Source organism: Delphinapterus leucas, chromosome 16, assembly GCF_059928025.1.
Source record: "Delphinapterus leucas isolate spDelLeu-1000000601 "Yukka" chromosome 16, BTC_Dleu_Yukka2, whole genome shotgun sequence".
NCBI lineage: Eukaryota > Metazoa > Chordata > Mammalia > Artiodactyla > Monodontidae > Delphinapterus > Delphinapterus leucas.
In genome coordinates this window covers 81,889,304-81,908,332 of record NC_143144.1, presented here as the reverse complement: position 1 = coordinate 81,908,332, position 19,029 = coordinate 81,889,304, and the positions used below count along the sequence as shown (strand labels likewise).

At 51.7% G+C, this 19,029-nt stretch overlaps 1 protein-coding gene across 1 annotated transcript in view; it reads right to left on the bottom strand.

Moving 5' to 3' along the window:
* DOCK1 (dedicator of cytokinesis 1) overlaps positions 1–19,029 on the bottom strand; it is a 527,459-nt gene that overhangs the window by 425,268 nt on the left and 83,162 nt on the right. Inside the window, exons 12-16 of the mRNA XM_089898353.1 lie at positions 17,818–17,960; positions 11,248–11,373; positions 6,224–6,348; positions 4,644–4,742; positions 3,633–3,705 (exon numbers count right to left, since the gene is read on the bottom strand). Coding sequence (XP_089754479.1) covers positions 3,633–3,705; positions 4,644–4,742; positions 6,224–6,348; positions 11,248–11,373; positions 17,818–17,960 — 566 coding nt within the window. The remainder of the gene's footprint in view (positions 1–3,632; positions 3,706–4,643; positions 4,743–6,223; positions 6,349–11,247; positions 11,374–17,817; positions 17,961–19,029) is intronic.

Genomic DNA, 19,029 nt, shown 5'->3' with positions numbered 1-19,029 from the left:
TGTGGCTGGTGAGTGGTAGGCAGTGAGAGCTCCAAGGTGGGCAGGTGCCAGATCAGGTAGAGACAGATGAGGAGTCTGGACTGAAGAAATGGATTTGTGATGAATTTTTCAAGATGTAAGCTGAACACAGCACGGAAACACTGAGTTTCAGGGCTAGAAAAGACCTTTAAATTATAGATCCCATGGGCTCCCCTGGTGGCGCAGTGGTTGAGAGTCCGCCTGCCGATGCAGGGAACACGGGTTCGTGCCCCGGTCTGGGAAGATCCCACATGCCGCAGAGCGGCTGGGCCCATGAGCCATGGCCGCTGGGACGCCAAAAAGAAAAAAATTATAGATCCCAGATTCTCTTTTTGCAGATGAAAGGACAGAGGTTGAAGAGCATACATCTGCCCACCTTGAGTCAGGGGCTCAAAATATTTGCTATAGGACATCACTGCCTGAGATACCACGTCTCATTAGTCTTTGCGTTCCTGGTTTCCATCGGGTCTGGCACACACATTAGGTGTTCAATAAATGCTAGCTAATTAACTGGATGAACGATTGACCAACCAAAGCTAAAGGGAGGGATAAAAGCAAAAAATATGTACTTCTAGAAATTGAAAGAACTTTGTGAAAGGGTTCTTAAAAACATAAAACTCAGTGTTCGGGTGAGAAGGAAGAGATCCTTTTAAGTTTGGGCTGACATGAAAAAAATTAAAAACACATCTCTGAAAGCAGCTGCAGTTCAGGACACGTGACCATATCTGCCAGCAGAAGGCTTCCCCTGACCCTACTCTCAAGTAGCACACAACTTAAAAGTGCACCTTTTATCAATACTCTGCATCTTCACACAGGGGATGGACTGCATTTGTTACATCCTCATTAGCAGCCATTATGAGGCAGACAAGAAATTTACAAAACGTCAGAGGCCACAGAAGAAGGCCACGTGCCCCAGAGGGCGGGCAGCGCTGGCGGACCCAACCAGCCCCCTGCAAACAAGGGAAACTCGGCTCCTGGCAGGCCGGCCCCAGAAGCCACTCATCTGCCCGCATCCACATAGAACATCAGCTGATGCGTTCGGAACGGCTAACAAGCTGTGGCAGTGTCAGACGGTCACACCAGCGCCAAACGTCCCAGCCCCAAGGACAGCTCCCGGTGCGAGAAATCCCCTCACTTCCTTCCACTAGGGGTAAAGAGCGCGCATTTTGCCTGGGGCGGCGGGGAGGGCATGCGGCGTGGCCTTCCTCCCATTTCTGACCCAGAGCATCTGCAGACGAGGCCGCAGCAGGGGCCCCGCTGGCCCCCATCCCGCCCGCAGCGGACAGCTCGGGACGGCGTCAGCATCACACTTGCAATGCTCGACACGTTCCCCAAACCCCACCAGCTGTGGCCGGGGAGACTTCATTAATTATGCAAGTGTGTCGTGGGAGGCCGGGTGATAGCATCTTGTCTATAATGAGTACTTAAAACTGACAGGAAAAACAAGGATTTTGAAAATTAAAATGCTACCAAAGAGATCCCTCTGCCCTGGTGTAATCTATTAATTAGAGAGAATGAGCTTGTTCTAAAGAGGGAGCGTGCTTCTGAGACAAGTCCCCTGTGCATTCTAGAACTTTGTCCTTGCCCTGCAAAAGGGCTCCCCACCCTCTCCTCCCCTGCAGCCCATTCGCACCCCCGGCAACTTCCGGTGTGCAGGGCGCTGGGCCCACCACACCTTCTGGGACTTGGCTGAGGACATACCTGCCCCCAATCCTCCAATCACCCACCTGACCCTGCTCACCCCGCACCTCTGCCTAATGCACACGACGCTCCCAGGCCGCTGCTCCGCACGTGGCTCTTGCGAGCCGATCTCACGCCTCAACCCAACCTAAGTCTGGCAAGAGGAGAACTCTCTGTGTGAGCTGCGTATACAGCAGGTGCTCAACACAGACCAAATGACTGCAGTGGCCTCGGTGCTCCCCAAAGGCAGGGGAGACACAAGGACTGAGGTGGGAACCAGAGGTCTTCCACTGACCATCAGGTGACTCTGGGCCACTGAGGTGGGGTCTCTGAGGCTCAGTTTCCTCATCTGTAATGTAGGAAGCGCCAATGATCTACCGCACAGCATCGTGGTGAGGACTCATCTAAATAACGTGGTACAAATACTTGCGCCAGGAGAGAGTAAGAGCACGATGAACACGTACGAAGAGGTGTCCGCATCCGTCCGAACATCTTATCCATCCACGTTTCAGCCATCCAGGAGTGCCCACAGTTAGCAGACCCCAGCCCGCTGCCTGGTGGCCTGGATTTGGCCCGAAATGGGGCGGGCCCGGCTTTCCAAGCTGCCCAGACTTCACACCCTGCGCCTCCCACACTGCTTGGGCCCCGACCCCTTCTCAGCTGGCCCCTTAAGCACTGGGACAAGAGGAGGGGTGGAATGATGCTCCATAGTGCTCCCACCCCTCCCCCGGCATCCTCCACACGCCCACTCACCACGAGGGACCCCGTGCTGCTCTAGAGCCCTTGGTTCAGCCACCTCCCGGCCTCACCCCACGCAAGCACATCTTCGGGCTGACAGTCACACTTTCCACACACCAGCCCTGTAGTCCTCGCGCCTCTTCAACCTCACAGAGCTTCTCACTGGTCCCACACGGGAGTCTACGTACCCCCAACTTCATGCCTCTGCTCACGTGTTCACCCTCCCGGCTGCTCTCCTGCACCCTTGCCTCTGCGGGCTCCACGCTCTGGGGAGGGCACAGGTCAGGCAGGCCCCCAGAAACAGTAAGGAGGGTGGACACACCATCACAGCAGCGGTGGTCCTGTGGAGCCCTATCCTATGGCCGGCATCCTGCTGAGGGATTGGCAGCCCCCATGCATTCCCCTCCTCAGGCTGAAACATCTGTGAAGACACACAGAGCCAGGGCTGAGGTCCCCCAACCGCAGGGCTCTGGCCCCCACAGGCTGGTGGGTGCCAAACGCGTCCACCCAGACCACCGTTCCCTCGATGCCGCTGCACACATAACCCAGCATCACTTATTTTCTCAAACCTTAGCCCACTGCCAGATGGATAGAGACCATGAAGGGCAGGGGGCATATCTTCCCCTTGTGATATCTTACTTAGTGTCTAGCACAGGGTGACGTCCTTAGCAGACAACGAATTCAACACAGGTAATGAGACAAACTTCAATCATCGATAATAAATCCTCCTGGAAGGTGACTGATTCAAACTTCTTTCCTCTCAAAGTCTTGGCATCACGGCCAAGGCTACACCAACGTGGACGAGAAAAGGCAAGGCAGAGCTCCAGGCACCAGCAGCTGGCAGCAAAGCCAGAGGTCTTCAACGCCGATGCAAGAGCATTAAGAGCAATTTTTGAAATCTAGGTATTATATCTCAGTGACTTTTCTGATGGATGGGGCAGTATTACAAGCCAAAGGGGAAAGAGGAAACCCAAGGCGTGAGTAGGAAGGAGCGGCACCTCATCAGACAAATTCGAGAAGAAACTGAAGATCTCTAGGATCAACTCAATCAGAGTGGACAGCACTTCACGGGACCAGGTTCGCATGGGCGCGGAGCTGAAGTGTCAAGACCTCACAGTGTTACAGTAGCCACGTTCTAGAACAATCCAGAGTAAGTGCATGATAAACACGGGATAACGAAGCGTGTGGTTACTCACAGTCCTGGGACGATCTATGTCGGAAGGTAAACCGGAGGTGACTGCGGTTCACGTCCTCAATGGGGATGGCCACCTGCGGAATAAAGAGAGAAGCTGAGCACCTTTAGGAACATCTTCTCGCTCGATCAGCTTTGTTCCCCTGGAGACATCCTGGACCACTCTACACTCTTCTGCACTGCAGGGAGAAGACACCGTACACCTCATCCCCTGTATGACTGTCCCAGAAGCAAATGCCTTTCGAAAATTTACACCAGATAATACTGTCCGGGATGCCAAGCACACTGGACAAGGCAGCTGAATTTTTTTTTAAATGTGATCCTCAGCGTGAAGAGTCTATTTTTAAAAGTTGCCATTTTCGTTTTTAGCCCCGATTTGGAGGTGTCTATATTCCCTCTACGGTTGTAGGGACCTGCCCTCGGCTGCAGCGAGAAGGCGGTCCTTTTGTGACTTACAGTAAAAGGAAAAAGACTTAATACCTGCTGCCTTTAAGCCAAGATTGTCCCTAATCTCATAGCTAACATCTGTATTCCAAAGCCAACCGCTGGCCTGGTGTCCCAGTACCCAAGCCTGTGCGTGGGCTGCGTGGGGGTATCAGCGGGCTGCATTAGGAGCCTCAGAGCACCGAGGCCAAGGGAACAGGATGCATCTCTCCAGTGATGCCCTCTGTGTATTATCATCTCTATTTTTTTCCATTTGGTGTAAAGACAGCATGCCACACATAAAACAGACCCGAGAAGAGAAAGACAATTGCTATCTTTAAAGGACTCTGTATTTGTCTCCAGGAAAGTCCTGGTTTTAGGTCCAAAAGGAGATGAGAGTAAATGTAAATTCCAAGAAACACCAGCATGGTTCCTTAGCAACCCTAAAGGACTTTGTTGAAAGTGCCTTGGGGGCTGGCGGAGGGTGTCCACGGTGGGCAGCCCTGGGCTGGGCAGGAGGCGGGAACTTCCTCAGGGTACAAATGAGCATTTCATAATTAACCCAATGGGAAAAGGACCATGCAAATGATACCTTAACCGTCTCAAACCAGCGCGGCTGTTTCACTTGGTAATAAATCACGGACTTGTATTCTGAAATAGCTTCATCGCCAGCGCCCGGGAAAATCACATGCTTTAAAAGAAGAGGCATAAAGAGATCACATCAGCCCTCACAGAGCCTGAGGCTGCATCCATGTCCCCCAACCCCCCACCCGGTTTGATGATCCAGAAGGAGCGAGGGCCCTCGGGGAACACCAATAACCCCATGGCCCACGGAACACCTCCCAGCGATGGAAGAACAGATCTGGCTGGAGCCAGCAGCCAGCAGAAAACCTTGCTCACAGACATCTAAGATCTTCATGGCTATGCGGTATATGGGGACGCTACTGTCCTCCATTCCTTTGTACCCTTACCCCTAATAACTTTCACCCTGGACCCGCAGCAAGTTGCCTGACTCGGCGGCTGGAGTAAAGGGCTGCAGACCAAAAAGGAGGTAGCAGCACTCTGTCCCTTCTCTAGCCACAGACACTGACCACACGCGGTCAGCGAGACCAGTAAAGCCCAGGGGAAAAGGGCAGGGACACTGGACACAGGCCACCCAGAGAGAAAGGATGCCACCCACCTCCTGGCGCAGCTGGGCCTCAGGAGCACCCACAGGGCACTGCTCTCGGCCACGTGGGCCCAGGGGAGCCCAGGCTGCAGCCACGGGCCAGAGAAGCAGCTGGCGGAGGGCCCCAGCTTGGGCTCAGCCTCCAGTCCTCAGAGAAGGCCGCAGCCTCTGAGCACTTCCCAGGGCACCCGCAGGCTGCTGTGACCATGCAGGAGGAGGTCTTGGTAACCACCACCGAGCAAAGCACAAGGCTCAGAGGCCCAGATTCACAACCCAGTTCCACCTCTCATGAGCTCTCTGACCTTGAGCAAGGTGACTGATTTCTCTGGGGCTCAGTTTCCATCTGTCTCAAAAGATGCTAATAACAGTATCTGAACTTCTAATGTGATCATTCGCCCTCTGAGCCTCTGGTTTACACCGGCAAGTGGGACCCCAGGATAGAGTTTGGAAAAGAAGGTGGTCAGTTGGACTTCCCTGGTGGTGCAGTGGTTAAGAATCCGCCTGCCAATGCAGGGGACACAGGTTCAAGCCCTGGTCCAGGAAGATCCCACATGCCGCGAAGCAACTAAGCCCGTGCGCCACAACTACTGAGCCTGCGCTCTAGAGCCCACGAGCCACAACTACTGAAGCCCATGCGCCTAGAGCCCGTGCTCTGCAACAAGAGAAGCCACCACAATGAGAAGCCCGCGCACCACGGCGAAGAGTAGCCCCCGCTCGCCGCAACTAGAGAAAGCCCGTGCGCAGCAATGAAGACCCAACACAGCCAAAAATAAACAAATAAATAAAAAGAAGGTGGTCAGGACCCCAGGGTCGTCCTGAGACAGGCCGGCTGCTGGGACCCAGTGGAAACCAGCCCTCTTAGGCAAGGGAAGAAAAGGAAGAAAAAGCAAACGCTCTTCCCCAGAAATAAGATTGTGGCTTTTGGCATCCTGCAGCAGAGCCAAGGCGCACACTTGGGAAGTAAAACTTAAACACTACAGGTTCAACTTTGCAACAATCAATACCTCCAGTCGTTTTCCATCTTCATCGTAAACAGACACTGTAACCTCAACATTCTTTGCCGTCGTTTTGCTTCCTTTATCAAAATCTCCTTGAACTAATGTTACGTAGATATCGTTTCGGACATCACCTGGGGGGAAAAAATTACACCTTTAAAACCAATCCATAGGGCTTCCCTGGTGGCACAGTTGTTGAGAGTCTGCCTGCCGATGCAGGGGACACGGGTTCGTGCCCCGGTCCGGGAAGATCCCACGTGCCACGGAGCGGCTGGGCCCGTGAGCCATGGCCACCGAGCCTGCGCATCCGGAGCCTGTGCTCCGCAACGGGAGAGGCCACGACAGTGAGAGGCCCGCGTACCGCAAAAATAGAAAAATAAAAACAAACAAACCAATCCATTATTCACAGTGTAACTGTGATTTCTGCCATTCCTAGCAGAGTATCATAAATACTGTATCAGATGATTATGAAGTATTTTCTACAAAATAGTGTCCGCATTTAACAGCATGACAAAGGCAATTTTCATCACTATAAGACTTGCAAGAAAGAGGAAAATGTCAGGGCCCCTAATTATCTGCTTGGTGCTTCACGTGGGCAGAGGAGCTCTTACACTCCATGGGCAGCCCATGCCCGGGGCAGCTCGAACGCTGTCAGTGGGTTTGCGCAGACGCTAGCGCCCCCCCCATCCCCCAGCATCCATGGCCCACTGCAACCCACATCGCCACCCCTTATTAGGGCATGGCTGCAGTCATCTGAGGCTCAGTAGCCAAGGAATACCCCAACACCCACTGGCACACCAAGGATAACCAGCAACACTGGCCTCCTTTTCGTTCCACTGAGGAGTTGAACAAAAACAGTATTTGAACCACAAGCCAATGTCCTGAGTTGACACTTAGGATCGGGGACTAGGGATGGGTCAAGAGAGAAACTTTCTGCAAAGAATCCTCTCTCCTCCTGGCAGGCAGTTGTCAAGATCCTGAACGGGGACACAGGGAGCAAAGCCTCATACATTTTTTAAGTGAGATGGGCCTTAAACTGTGCCCCCAAAAAATACAACCCCACACACACACGCAACAAATGAGCTCAAGACGCTTCCTCCTCCTGAGAATACACAAAGCCCCTGGCAATGGTCCGACTGGGAAAACTTTGCAAGCTTCATTAGCAGCATGATTTAGAGGGAGCATCGCTACGCTCTGACGGCTGCTCTGCTGTCTGTCTGGCTGCCTCAACAGTGTGGCCAGGAGCAGCAAATGACCTGCTCTGGGCAAAGAACAAGGATCCCCGAAGAGAAAAAATCCCCTTGGTTTCTTGTTTTTCTTTTGCTTTCTAGACTGCTCTATTCTGGCTTTTAATGTATCCAACCATTAGATTAAGCTTTCATTTAAAAGTCATTATTGTAATAATCCCAGCGGGTTGCTACCACTGCCATAGTAGCTGCTGGTAAAGAAGTAGGGCTGTGATCGCCGATAGCGACCACGGAGAAGTTAAAAAGGATGGCGCACAGGGCTGGGGGCAGGAGGCAAGGCTGCCGGTCCAGGACCTGCCGCTAATTAGCTGTGTGACCTCAGACCAGTCACTTAACCTCCCAGGCCACTCACCACTAAACGGCCTGATGGATAAGGCAGGGTAGTCTGTACAAGCGCTCCGCCTGAAAATTCTATCAAAGCACCAACACCATCATCAAAAAGGGCCACAGCAGCTTCATACGGGCCTCATCAGCCAGAGAGGCAGCATGCGCTGGGCAGGGAGGTGGCTGAACCTCAGGGTCCCCTCCTCCTATGGGCCTAGGGATCCTGACTCCAGCCCAGAAGTAAGACCCCATTTACAGGCGGTCAATACCCCCGATGGGCACTCACTCACAAGAGGGTCTCAGCAAATGCCTCCCGGGCTACAAGGTTCTCTTTCTGGGGAGGAAGGAGGCTGGAAGCAGATACAGGTGGCCCACTCAAGCCTCCAGCCACCTTCCCAGCTCCGGCGACAACTCTGCTTCCCCACCAGGATCCTTCAGAAGGACCTAGGGATTCCCAGCGGGTCATGAGAAGGTAGGAGAACCAGCAACAGTGACACGGCCGGCTCTCCCACCGTGCAAAGGAGATGCACGTCTCCGTAGACACGCGTATACAAGAAGGCACAGGTTCTGCGAGGCTGAAGGCGGGGGTCTGACAGAGCCCCCCCAAAAGGGTAAGGTGCGGTGCTCACAGCCTCTCAGTGGTCACTCAGCCACCGAGGATGTGGGGGACTCACTCAAGCCGCGCTTGCTCACTATGGGAAGCCCAACCCCAGACTTAGGACATGGAACAAGCCAGAACAACGATCAGCTGCACAGTTTCCCCAGGCATCGATCATGAGATTATCATAGAGGTTTAGACTTACTTTTTAAGTCTATCAATTGTAAGGGAGGCACAAGCAGCATGAACCAGAAGTTTCCCAGGTTTGCCTTTGCACACGAGGGCCTCCTCAGGTCACCCAAGATAAATGCATGATGTCAATGACGTTATCCTCATCTACAAATTTGCACCTTGAATCCAAATGCAAACAGTACGTCCACTCGGAAGTCCAAGTTAATTAGCTGCATATAGAACAGCCTTGACTCATACAAGCAATAGGTGTTCCATCGTTTCTTAACTTGCTGAGTGTCATGCTTACCTCCTCTACAGGTGAGACTGGCAAACATTCAATCTAGCTGATGTTAGATGTCTTTCCTATCGTTTTAACAGACAGAGTAGACAATGACCCACAACAGCCCTGAAAGGCAGAGGGAGCAGAAAGAACATGTCCCTAAAATGCCCTAAAATAAACGGAGCAATAACGTTGAGGCACACTGAGTGCCCAGCTCTCCCTGTGAACCTACAGCAAAGCCCTGTAACCAGGAGGCTGCAGGGAAGCACCGACCATGGGGTGCTTTGGCCCCGTTTCCACTGCTCGTTACCCGTGTGACTTCAGGCTATGGCTTCATCTTGATGGGAATTAGTTCAACACCAATTTGTAGGCTTCCAAGATCCTTATATGGAATCAAGCTAGATTATTAATGGGAACAGTATTTGCAAACCAAAAAGTATCCCACGGTTATCGCGGATGAAGATTCATGCTTCCCACGATCTCGTTGAAAATATCAGAGGTTAACCTTAACGTGGGCTCTCATTATCAGTTTAATAAGTGTAAACCCCATGGCTGGGTTGGGGCGATACTAGTGTGATAACTAATACACACTGAGCGGGTACCGGGTGTAAACATTCACAGGCTTCACGCATGGAACCTGTGCATCCGCCCTGCAGCAGCCTTTGTGTTGGGCCGTCACTTTCTGCTCCCCCTTCCTTCTTTTGATCAGATGTCTATCCAGACATGTGTAGTGTGTCCCTGTCTCCCTCATACAGCCCTTGCAGCTGGGAGGAGCTGACCCCTTCCAGAGGTCCCTGTGGCCGATGTGCATATGTCACCACCATCGCTGTCCAGGGTCCCCAGGGGACCTGAGGCCAGATGACGCTTGGCCTGCTTGTTTGGAAACACTGGGTGGAAAGCATGTCGTCTTCTTCAAGACACTGGGATTTGGGAAGAAGGTGGGCGCCAGCAGGACCTGTCCCCAGAGGATAAAGTCAACACGCAAAGGAGACAGCTCAGCAGAGGGGGCTGAAGAGAACCGGAGCCAGTGATCCAGGCTGACCTGGCAACAGGCTCTGTCCCTTTTCCTCATTCACATGACCGACAAGTATCCTCAGGGTGCGGCCATTTGAGCTGGCCTTGTGTTTTCTGTTACTTACACCCTAAAGCATCCTAACTCCAACCAGATCTATAGGTAGGAATTATTATTATTCTTGTTCTTCAGAGGAGGAAACCACAGCTAAGAGAGATCGGCTAACTTGCCCAGGGCCAGGGAGGGGCAGAAATGATATTCATACCAGAGGGTGGGCTGCCTGCACTCTCGCTTCTGGGGCCAATGGATGGGGTTCAAGGCTGTGGACCACTGTGGTGAAGAGACATTTAACCCATAACCTACCAAAGAGGGTTATTTTCAAAGCTTGGAACATAAGAGGGTATATTTACCCAAATTGTGCTCCCTTCATTTTGAACACATTCTGGATAATTCAAATGCTCTTACAGGATCATAAGACAGACCCAGGACCATCATCGTGAACACATTCCGGATAATTCAAATGCTCTTATAGGATCATAAGACGGGCCCAGGACCATCATCGTGAACGTACGTTATTATCGTAAAGGAGTCGCCTTAGTCCTACCCAACCATCATAATCAATCCGTTCCTCAGAGCCTGAAAGTGAATTCTGCACAGCTCTCCAGGCGGTCCCCTGTCTGATCACCCTCTATCACATCTGCACAGCTCTCCAGACGGTCCCCTGTCTGATCACCCTCTATCACATCTGCACAGCTCTCCAGACGGTCCCCTGTCTGATCATCACCCTCTATCACATCTGCACAGCTCTCCAGACGGTCCCCTGTCTGATCATCACCCTCTATCACATCTGCACAGCTCTCCAGACGGTCCCCTGTCTGATCACCCTCTATCACATCTGCACAGCTCTCCAAACGGTCCCCTGTCTGATCACCCTCTATCACATCATTAACTAAGGATCACCCGACCAAACGCATTCAGTCCTTCGGCCAGGGTGAGTGAGATGTCAAACGCCCATTCTTCCGTCCCAGACGCTGTGGGCAGAAGACGCACTGCAGGCGTCCTGAGTAAGGGCAACAGCAGAGCACGGAGCAGCGGTGCGTTTGATCACGATCACGACGGCGTTTTGCCCAGCTGGCGACAGAAACCATCTCAAGGTCTCAGGGCTGGGTCTCTGGCCAGTGCTGTTTCATTTGCTTATCCCTGGGTGCTCAGCTGTCACGCTGGCCGCAGCTCCTGCCTGCAGGAATGACCCAGCGCCACGCGGGGCTTTACGCCCTCGACCCTCTGCTTCCCTGAGCTCCTGCCTAAATGTCGCTCTTTGCAGCCAGCTACATAAACCCTCCCAATGCCGGCCGCATCCACCCCACGCTCAGAGGGGCTAAAGGATTCATCCATTCTTACCAGGCATGATTATCTCCGGAAACCCCGTTTTCCGAGCCACTGCTGTGGTCCTGTCCACCAAATGAGGAAATTCTTTTCTAATCTGATGGATATCTCCAGGAAGTAATTTCAATGTTACCCACAAACCTAGAAAAGCAATGGATGCATGAGTCACATTTTATCATGTACAACTTTATATCTTGTACATTTTTAGAAGTTTTCATGAAATCAATATCAATGAATGAGCAGCTTTTAATTCACAATGCCATGCCTTAAGAGGAAGTGTGGGTGGATGAGAAAGACAGGAGCGGGACCAGGGGAAAGGTGCCTGGCACAGGTGCCTGCATCTGATTAGCTGGGATGCAAATCCCACACTGGAGGAGCCTAAGGACATAACAGCAGTTACGTGCTACCTCTGCCTGGGACTGATGACTCTTTTGAGTTGATATACATTGAAGACAAATCGGAAGGTAGCATTTTTCTGGAAGGGGACTGAGAAGGCTATCATTTTCCATTCTCCCAAGAAGAATGACAGCGGGAGAGGATTCAGGAGGTAAATTCGCAGCTTCACAAATCCACGAAAGTATCCAGTCGCTCAGCGGCACCCGTGCTCCCGGGAAGGGGAGCCGCAGAACACAGGGCTGGGGACCACCAGCGGGCCAGCCACACGACTGGGACAGCGGCAGTCAGGGCAGCCCCGTCCCTCTGTTTCACAATGTCACAGCAAAGTAGCAACTAATGCTCTGGCCACCACTCAGCTCCTTTCTCCAAGGGGGAAAATGAAGGCTTTCAAACCCTCTAAAAGAGATGCAAGGATGCCCGAGAGAGAGCACGGTGTACCTAGGAGGCGTGTGTGCCCTGCCCTCTGTCCCCTCCTCCACAAAAGCTGACGCATTCTGTATAAAATGCTCCAGGAGCAGCAATCAAACGATAAGAGGGAAGAAAGCCGACACCTGACAAAGTCGAAGGCAGGACACAAAGCAGTGGCTTGGCTCCGTCAGTGTTTGCAAGGACGCGCTCTCCTAGGGACGGAGGGGTGTCGCTACCAGTTGGGGTCTCCGTCCTTGAGATTTTGGGGGCCTGGCCTGCTTGCTCTCCTCTCACTCAGCTCTGCGGGACCCCACCTGCCCATCAGAACATAACAGTACCTGTCCTCACTTACATGACTATTGTGTGTGTGCCCACGTGTGTATCCTCTAGACGCATGCTTCCAGGGACCACTCACCACTGTTTAGCTCAGCACCCTGCACTCATTAGAAGAAAATGGGAAAACCACAGACCTTGTTCACGAACAACTTTCATTCTAACTGGACCTGGAAGACAGCTGATGGGGACACACAAGGAACACACCTGAGGCTGCTTCTGCTGCGAGCGGCTCTGCTGAATTAAACCTCACGCCTCACTCCCTCCCCCTCCCCCCTCCAGCCCCCTCGCCTCCCAGCAGCTGGCCTGTCCTCTGCAAAGATTTACACAACCTGTCGTTGAGAAAGTCCGCGGTCACTGATGACATTTTATTCTTTACCAGCTGGTGAAAGCCCTCTCCTCTTGCCAACTAGACCGTCCCCCCTCTGATTTATTCAAAAGTACCTAATGTGCACCCACTGTGTGCCAGGCACACACAGGGCACTGCAGACACAGGGCAAAGGCCCACTACACCACTGCCAGGGGCTCAACTCTATTCCGTGAGCCAAACACCAAGGGTGTCTCTGTGAAATACGTGCCTACAAAGAGCTTTCTAAAGCACACGTGGAGACTGCGCTCCAGGGCATCACAGAGGCTCCCCTGAGGAAGGAACATTGTGCTGAGATGAGGGGTGATGAGATGCTAAGTAAGGGGGTTCCAGGCTGCAGCCCCAAGATGCAGAGGGAAGAGGCGTGGGATGCGGCTGGGAAAGCAGCACAGACCTGACCCCTGGGCCTGTTGGCCGTGGCAGGAGCTATGGTCCCCACCAAAGGGCCCGGGGGAGGAGTCCGACCAGAGTCTGACCTGACAGGGCTCAAGCGGCTGCATGGGACTGGGTAGCTGGGAATTTAGAGCGAGGTGAGGACCCCAGTGAAGAGACCACTGCAGGAGCCCAGGCGGACACTGGCAGGACCTCAGCACCGGGGGCAGGGGTGTTGTGAGCAGCATCGGGGTCATATCAGAAGTGGAGGAAGGAGGGATGGAGGGGGAGTGACTCTCAGAGATGGCGACAGTCCCGGGCATGACCAATAGCAGGTGCTGGCACACCCTGCATCCCAGTGGAGACGTCCTGAAGGGTCAGAGCACAGAGGGAGGAGAGCAAGACGACGCCGGTCCTGTGCCCAGGAGAGCTGCTGACATTGCGAGTCCACACAGGGAAAGAGAAGTCGGCGAGAGACAGGGGTAGGCAGAGGGCAGAGAAAAAAGGAAACCAGGTGCGGGTGGCATCACTGTGGCCGATGGCACAAAATGCAGCCCGAGGAAAGGGGAGTGTCTGCAGCACGGAGCAACCAGGGTGGGCCTCAGCAGGAGCCCTCCTGGGGGAGGAGAGGGGCAAACGCTGCTGGGAGAAGGACAGAGAAGTTACAGGAGATGAAGGGCGGACAGCAGGCGAAAGATTCCACTGAGAAATCAACAGTGGAGTCAAGAGCTAGTCAATACAGAGACAGAGGGAGAATTTTTTGTTTGTTTCCTTTTCTTTTCTTTCCTTTCCTTCTATATTTTTCCCCTTTCTTTCTTTTTAAGATATAAAATTCCCGATCATGAGAGGGAGAGTTGAAGAAGTAGGAGAGAAGCATAACCAATAAAAACAGGTCTCTAAAGAGTCGTCAGGGGATAGCACCCCAGCAGGGACACGTGTTATCATTACTCAGGATGTGCACTGCACAAGGCAACTAGCAAAGAAAGGCAAGTGGGAGCTAAATCCAGCCTGCACTCTGCTCACCAAGCTGTGTATCCTGGCAGCGATACGTCTCCCCACTCACCCAGGACAGACCATCTCTTTCTAATTCACACAAAAGCACCACAAGCGGGACTTCCCTGGTGGTGCAGTGGTTAAGAATCCACCTGCCAATGCAGGGGACATGGGTCCGATCCCTGATCCGGGAAGATCCCACATGCCGCGGAGCAACTAAGCCCGTGCACCACAACTACCGAGCCTGCACTGCAAAGCCTGAGAGTCACAACTACTGAAGCCCGTGCACCTAGAGCCCATGCTCGGCAACAGGAGAAGCCACAGCAATGAGGAGCCCACAACGAAGAATAGCCCCCGCTCGCCACAACTAGAGAAAGCCTGCGCGCAGCAACAAAGACCCAACACAGCCACAAATAAATAAATTTACATTAAAAAGAACCACCACAAGCCGGCACAGCTCCAGACCTGTAGGATGAGTGAACAGATGGACCCTTGGAGTGCCGGGCACCTAACCCCTGGCTCTGTCCTCCAGTAGAGCAGACCAGGGAAAAGGGACGCTCACAGAAGTGCAAGGGGAATTATCACTGCACATGACACTTGACATGAAGCTGTTCCCTGCTGGGGACACCAGGACGCAGCTAAATCTTAGGAGTCTGAGTCCCGAAACCTCCCAAAGGCAGGAATATCTCCAGAATAAATCTAACTCGAAGACACTTTTCAAGGACTTGCAGGACGTGCTGAGATAATTATTTAAGAGCGTAAAAGTAAAGACGTCTTTCCAACACCTTTGCTTTCTCACAAGTACCAGCTTGCTCAACTAGCTGATGAACCAATAACTTGGTGACACAACCTGTTATATAACACAATTTAAACACAGAGATTAAATTTGCCCTGTTACGTTGGGTTTCAAACACTTTCCTCAGAGGAGGAAATGAGGCCAATTTTCAAGGGAAAAGTGTATTTTAGGTTGACTTTTGCTAAACCAGAGTAACTATACACAAAAGGGATTATTAGCATATGCTATATTTCAAACAACAGGAGCAGATGTCTGGGGGTGTATGAGGACTCACCGTCCACATAAAATACCCAGCGCCTCTGGGTTCAGAATAATTTGGGCTAAATATAAAAGATGTCCATTGCAACAAGTAAACATGTAGATGTTAACCTAAACTAGGCCAAAGCCTGGAGACCAGTTCAGAAGGGACAGGCCATGTCCCTCCAAGTCCCTTCCACAGCTCTGTGCACTTGACAGTGTGAACTGATGGGTCACCATGGATGGAAACATGGGGCTCCACTGGGCAAAACCCCGCAAACCTAGCAGCTCGCTCCATGCTGCATTCACTGGGCCCTGGGCCTCTCAGCTCTCCCTGGAATGCAATGAAATAGGCCTGAGTGAGCCCTGGCGAAAGGTCACTCCATCACTTCCGCTTCAAGGTCAACCTGAGCCAGTGATGTGGCCCAAGGGCATTTTGGTTCAGGAAGGCACCAACGGTCCCTCTGAAAACAATCAATGTTCTTGTCACTTAGCTCTCACTGTGACCTGAAAGCACCCCTCCTCCCCCCAGGGTTCAAGGAATCGGGGTCCCCTGGCAACAGTCCATCTCTACGACACAGATTTTGGCCACAATACCAGTGAGACTGACAGAGGCGGGCCACGGTCCTCTTTGTGAGCAAGTTCCTGCTGGCCGGCCACCAGTCTCCACTTCTCCTGTGTGACTCTGTAATAAAAGTGTATCAAAACTCTGATGACTTTGCAAGAGGAGCCGGGGGCCTAGGGCCTGGGGCCACTGCCTCAGAGCGCTCTCATCAAACAGCTTTAACTGGATCTCCCTGCGGTTTTCAGTTAAAGTGCAAATTGGGAGGGCTGGTAATTTATGAGAAGACGGGTCCTGGGTCAGCTGAAAATTCTCTGTCTAGAGAGGCCACGATTCATTAACGTTTTGGTTTGGGGTTTTTGTTTTGTTGTTCTCCAGGGAAGGGGGGTGGTTCATATCAAAAGAAAGCCAAAAAAGTCCCTGCAGAGGGATAGGGGCTGTTAATTCCTCCAGGACATTCTTTAGGTTTGATTCACGCTCTCCCTTAGAACAATGGGAAATGAATCAAGATAATTGTTTCTTAAAAGTCTGGTGACATAAGGTAACTAGACAATGAAGCAGGTCTGTTCACCTCAGCTCTACTGCGTTTATGGTTAAGTCTGCATCTAATCAAGGACTGAGGAATGGATATTCCCACTGGTGCTGAAAGCAGCCTCAGGTCGCAGCAACTCAGAAGGTGACTCCCCCAACTTCCCTTCCAGCTGGAAGCGGGGCCTCAGTAAACACTTGTTTTCCGGCAGCCCTCCTGGCCAGCCGAGTGCCAGCTGTCACCAGCCCGTGGTGATTGATTCATTGCCTCTGCCAACAGAGGGTCAGCCGCTGGGAAACTTGTCAGCGTGGGATTAAAAACGATGACTGCAGGCTGGGGAGCAGAGGAGGAGAAATCCCCTCGATTACAAAACTAAAGGGGAGCCAGTCTGCGAAATGGAGCCACTTTCTCAGGGGTACGGGGTGCGGGAGCCCCGGAAAACAAGGTGGCAGTGATTAGTTCACAGCACGAGTGAGAGAGAAAAAACCAGCGAGAAGAAGAGCACGTGGGGAGGTGGGTGATGTTGAATGTCTCTGTGTCTCTAAACAGCAAGGTGAAATCACAGGCAGTGGACAGTTATTTTCTTCTCTTGTGAAGTCATTCAAGTGTTCTGAACAGAGGAGGTGGCTGGAGAAGTCTGAGGAAAGCAAACAGAGGAGATGCTTCCAGTCCTATCAACCCTGGGCTCTTTCCAAACATTTCATCGTATCCTAGTCAGTTTTCTCCTCTCATCCAGGAGCTTGGCTCTCAGCAATGTTTACAAAGATGATCGGCAAGATAGCCCGGAGATGGAAACAACCTAAGTGCCCATCATCGGATGAATGGATAAAGAAGATGTGGCACATATATACAATGGAATATTACTCAGCCATAAAAAGAAACGACATTGAGCTATTTGTAATGAGGTGGATAGACCTAGAGTCTGTCATACAGAGTGAAGTAAGACAGAAAGAAAAAGACAAATACCGTATGCTAACACATATATATGGAATTTAAGAAAAAAAAAATGTCATGAAGAACCTAGGGGTAAGACAGGAATAAAGACACAGACCTACTGGAGAACGGACTTGAGGATATGGGGAGGGGGAAGGGTAAGCTGTGACAAAGTGAGAGAGAGGCATGGATATATATACACTAACAAACGTAAGGTAGGTAGCTAGTGGGAAGCAGCCGCATGGCACAGGGATATCGGCTCGGTGCTTTGTGACCGCCTGGAGGGGTGGGATAGGGAGGGTGGGAGGGAGGGAGACGCAAGAGGGAAGAGACATGGGAACATATGTATATGTATAACTGATTCACTTTGTTATAAAGCAGAAACTAACACACCGTTGTAAAGCAGTTATACCCCAATAAAGATGTTAAAAAAAAAAAAAAAAAAAGATGATCGGCAAGGAAACCCTCACGGGCCGTACATCAGGGACAGCGAGTACAGCATGACCCAGCCCTGCCACCGTCACCATTATCAGCGTCGCCACCGTCAGTATCACTGTTACCATCACCGTCATCATCATATCAACTAAAATTCAAACCACGGCATGTCCCCAAGTTCATGCAAACGGACTCTTATAGAAACAAAACCATAGAATACATACCCTGGCCCTTGTGGTTGACTTCTTTGGCAGCAATGACTTTGTTTATAACAGTCTGAAGGAAGTCATTCTCCCCCGCCACCCTGGGTGAAAAACGGGATGACATGTTCAGCGGCTTGTGTCGAATGGCGTCGTCCAACGCGAGCCTGGAGGGCACGGGACGACCAAGACCACAGGAGACAAAGGGGCACAGGGACCCAGAGGTCACGGTAACAAGGGAACACAAGAGATCATCATCACCGAGTGCGAGAGAGAGTCATCACAAGTCAATGCACGACAAAGGACAGGATAGGTGACAAGAGAGACAGGGAAGAGCATTGATCAGGAAAATGCTGAACCGCACAAGAGAAGTAAAGCGAACGAGGTCGGCCCCATCCCCGGGAAATAAAAGTGAACCAGAGCACCACTCCGTGTCTATCAGACAACTTACAAAAAGGGAACTTATCTGAAAATAACATGGCCGAACAGCATTTAATCCCAAGGAATGTTTATGACCATTTCTTCTTTTTCATTAATTCTTGACCATATAGCATAGGTCAAGGGGTGGGTGCTTTGAAGGGAAAAGCAAAACCAAGACAAAAAAAAAACAAAAGATCCCTCGGACCTAAGTGCTTGGGAAGCTTGGGTAGCAACCACTCTGCCCCATCAGACTGTGTACTCAACGTAGCCTAAAATAATTAAATGTGAAGAGTGGTATAATCTTCAGAGAACACAACTACCATGCCTGAAGAGTAAAGCTGACACAATTATGAATGTAAACCATCAATGTTTTGGGGACTCATGGATCAGGAGCTTTTAATAGAAGCTGCACCAGGACTGAGAAAATAGAAACAAACAGGCGACATGGGCAAAGGGAAATACCGTGTAGCACAGCAAAGCACAATATGTAACAAGCAAGAAAATGTACATCAGGTATGTAATGTTTAAAATCATTTCTAGAAACTAGGACAAGCGCTATTCATCACTTGAGCCCACATTACTCAAGAAAGCTGAGTGCTGTTTTCATTTACTTCACCAAGTTAAGAAAGACAGAGAGAGGGCTTCCCTGGTGGTGCCGTGGTTGAGAGTCCACCTGCCGATGCAGGGGATGCGGGTTCGTGCCCCGGTCCGGGAGGATCCCACATGCCACGGAGCGGCTGGGCCCGTGAGCCGTGGCCGCTGAGCCTACGCGTCCGGAGCCTGTGCTCCGCAACGGGAGAGGCCACAGCAGTGAGA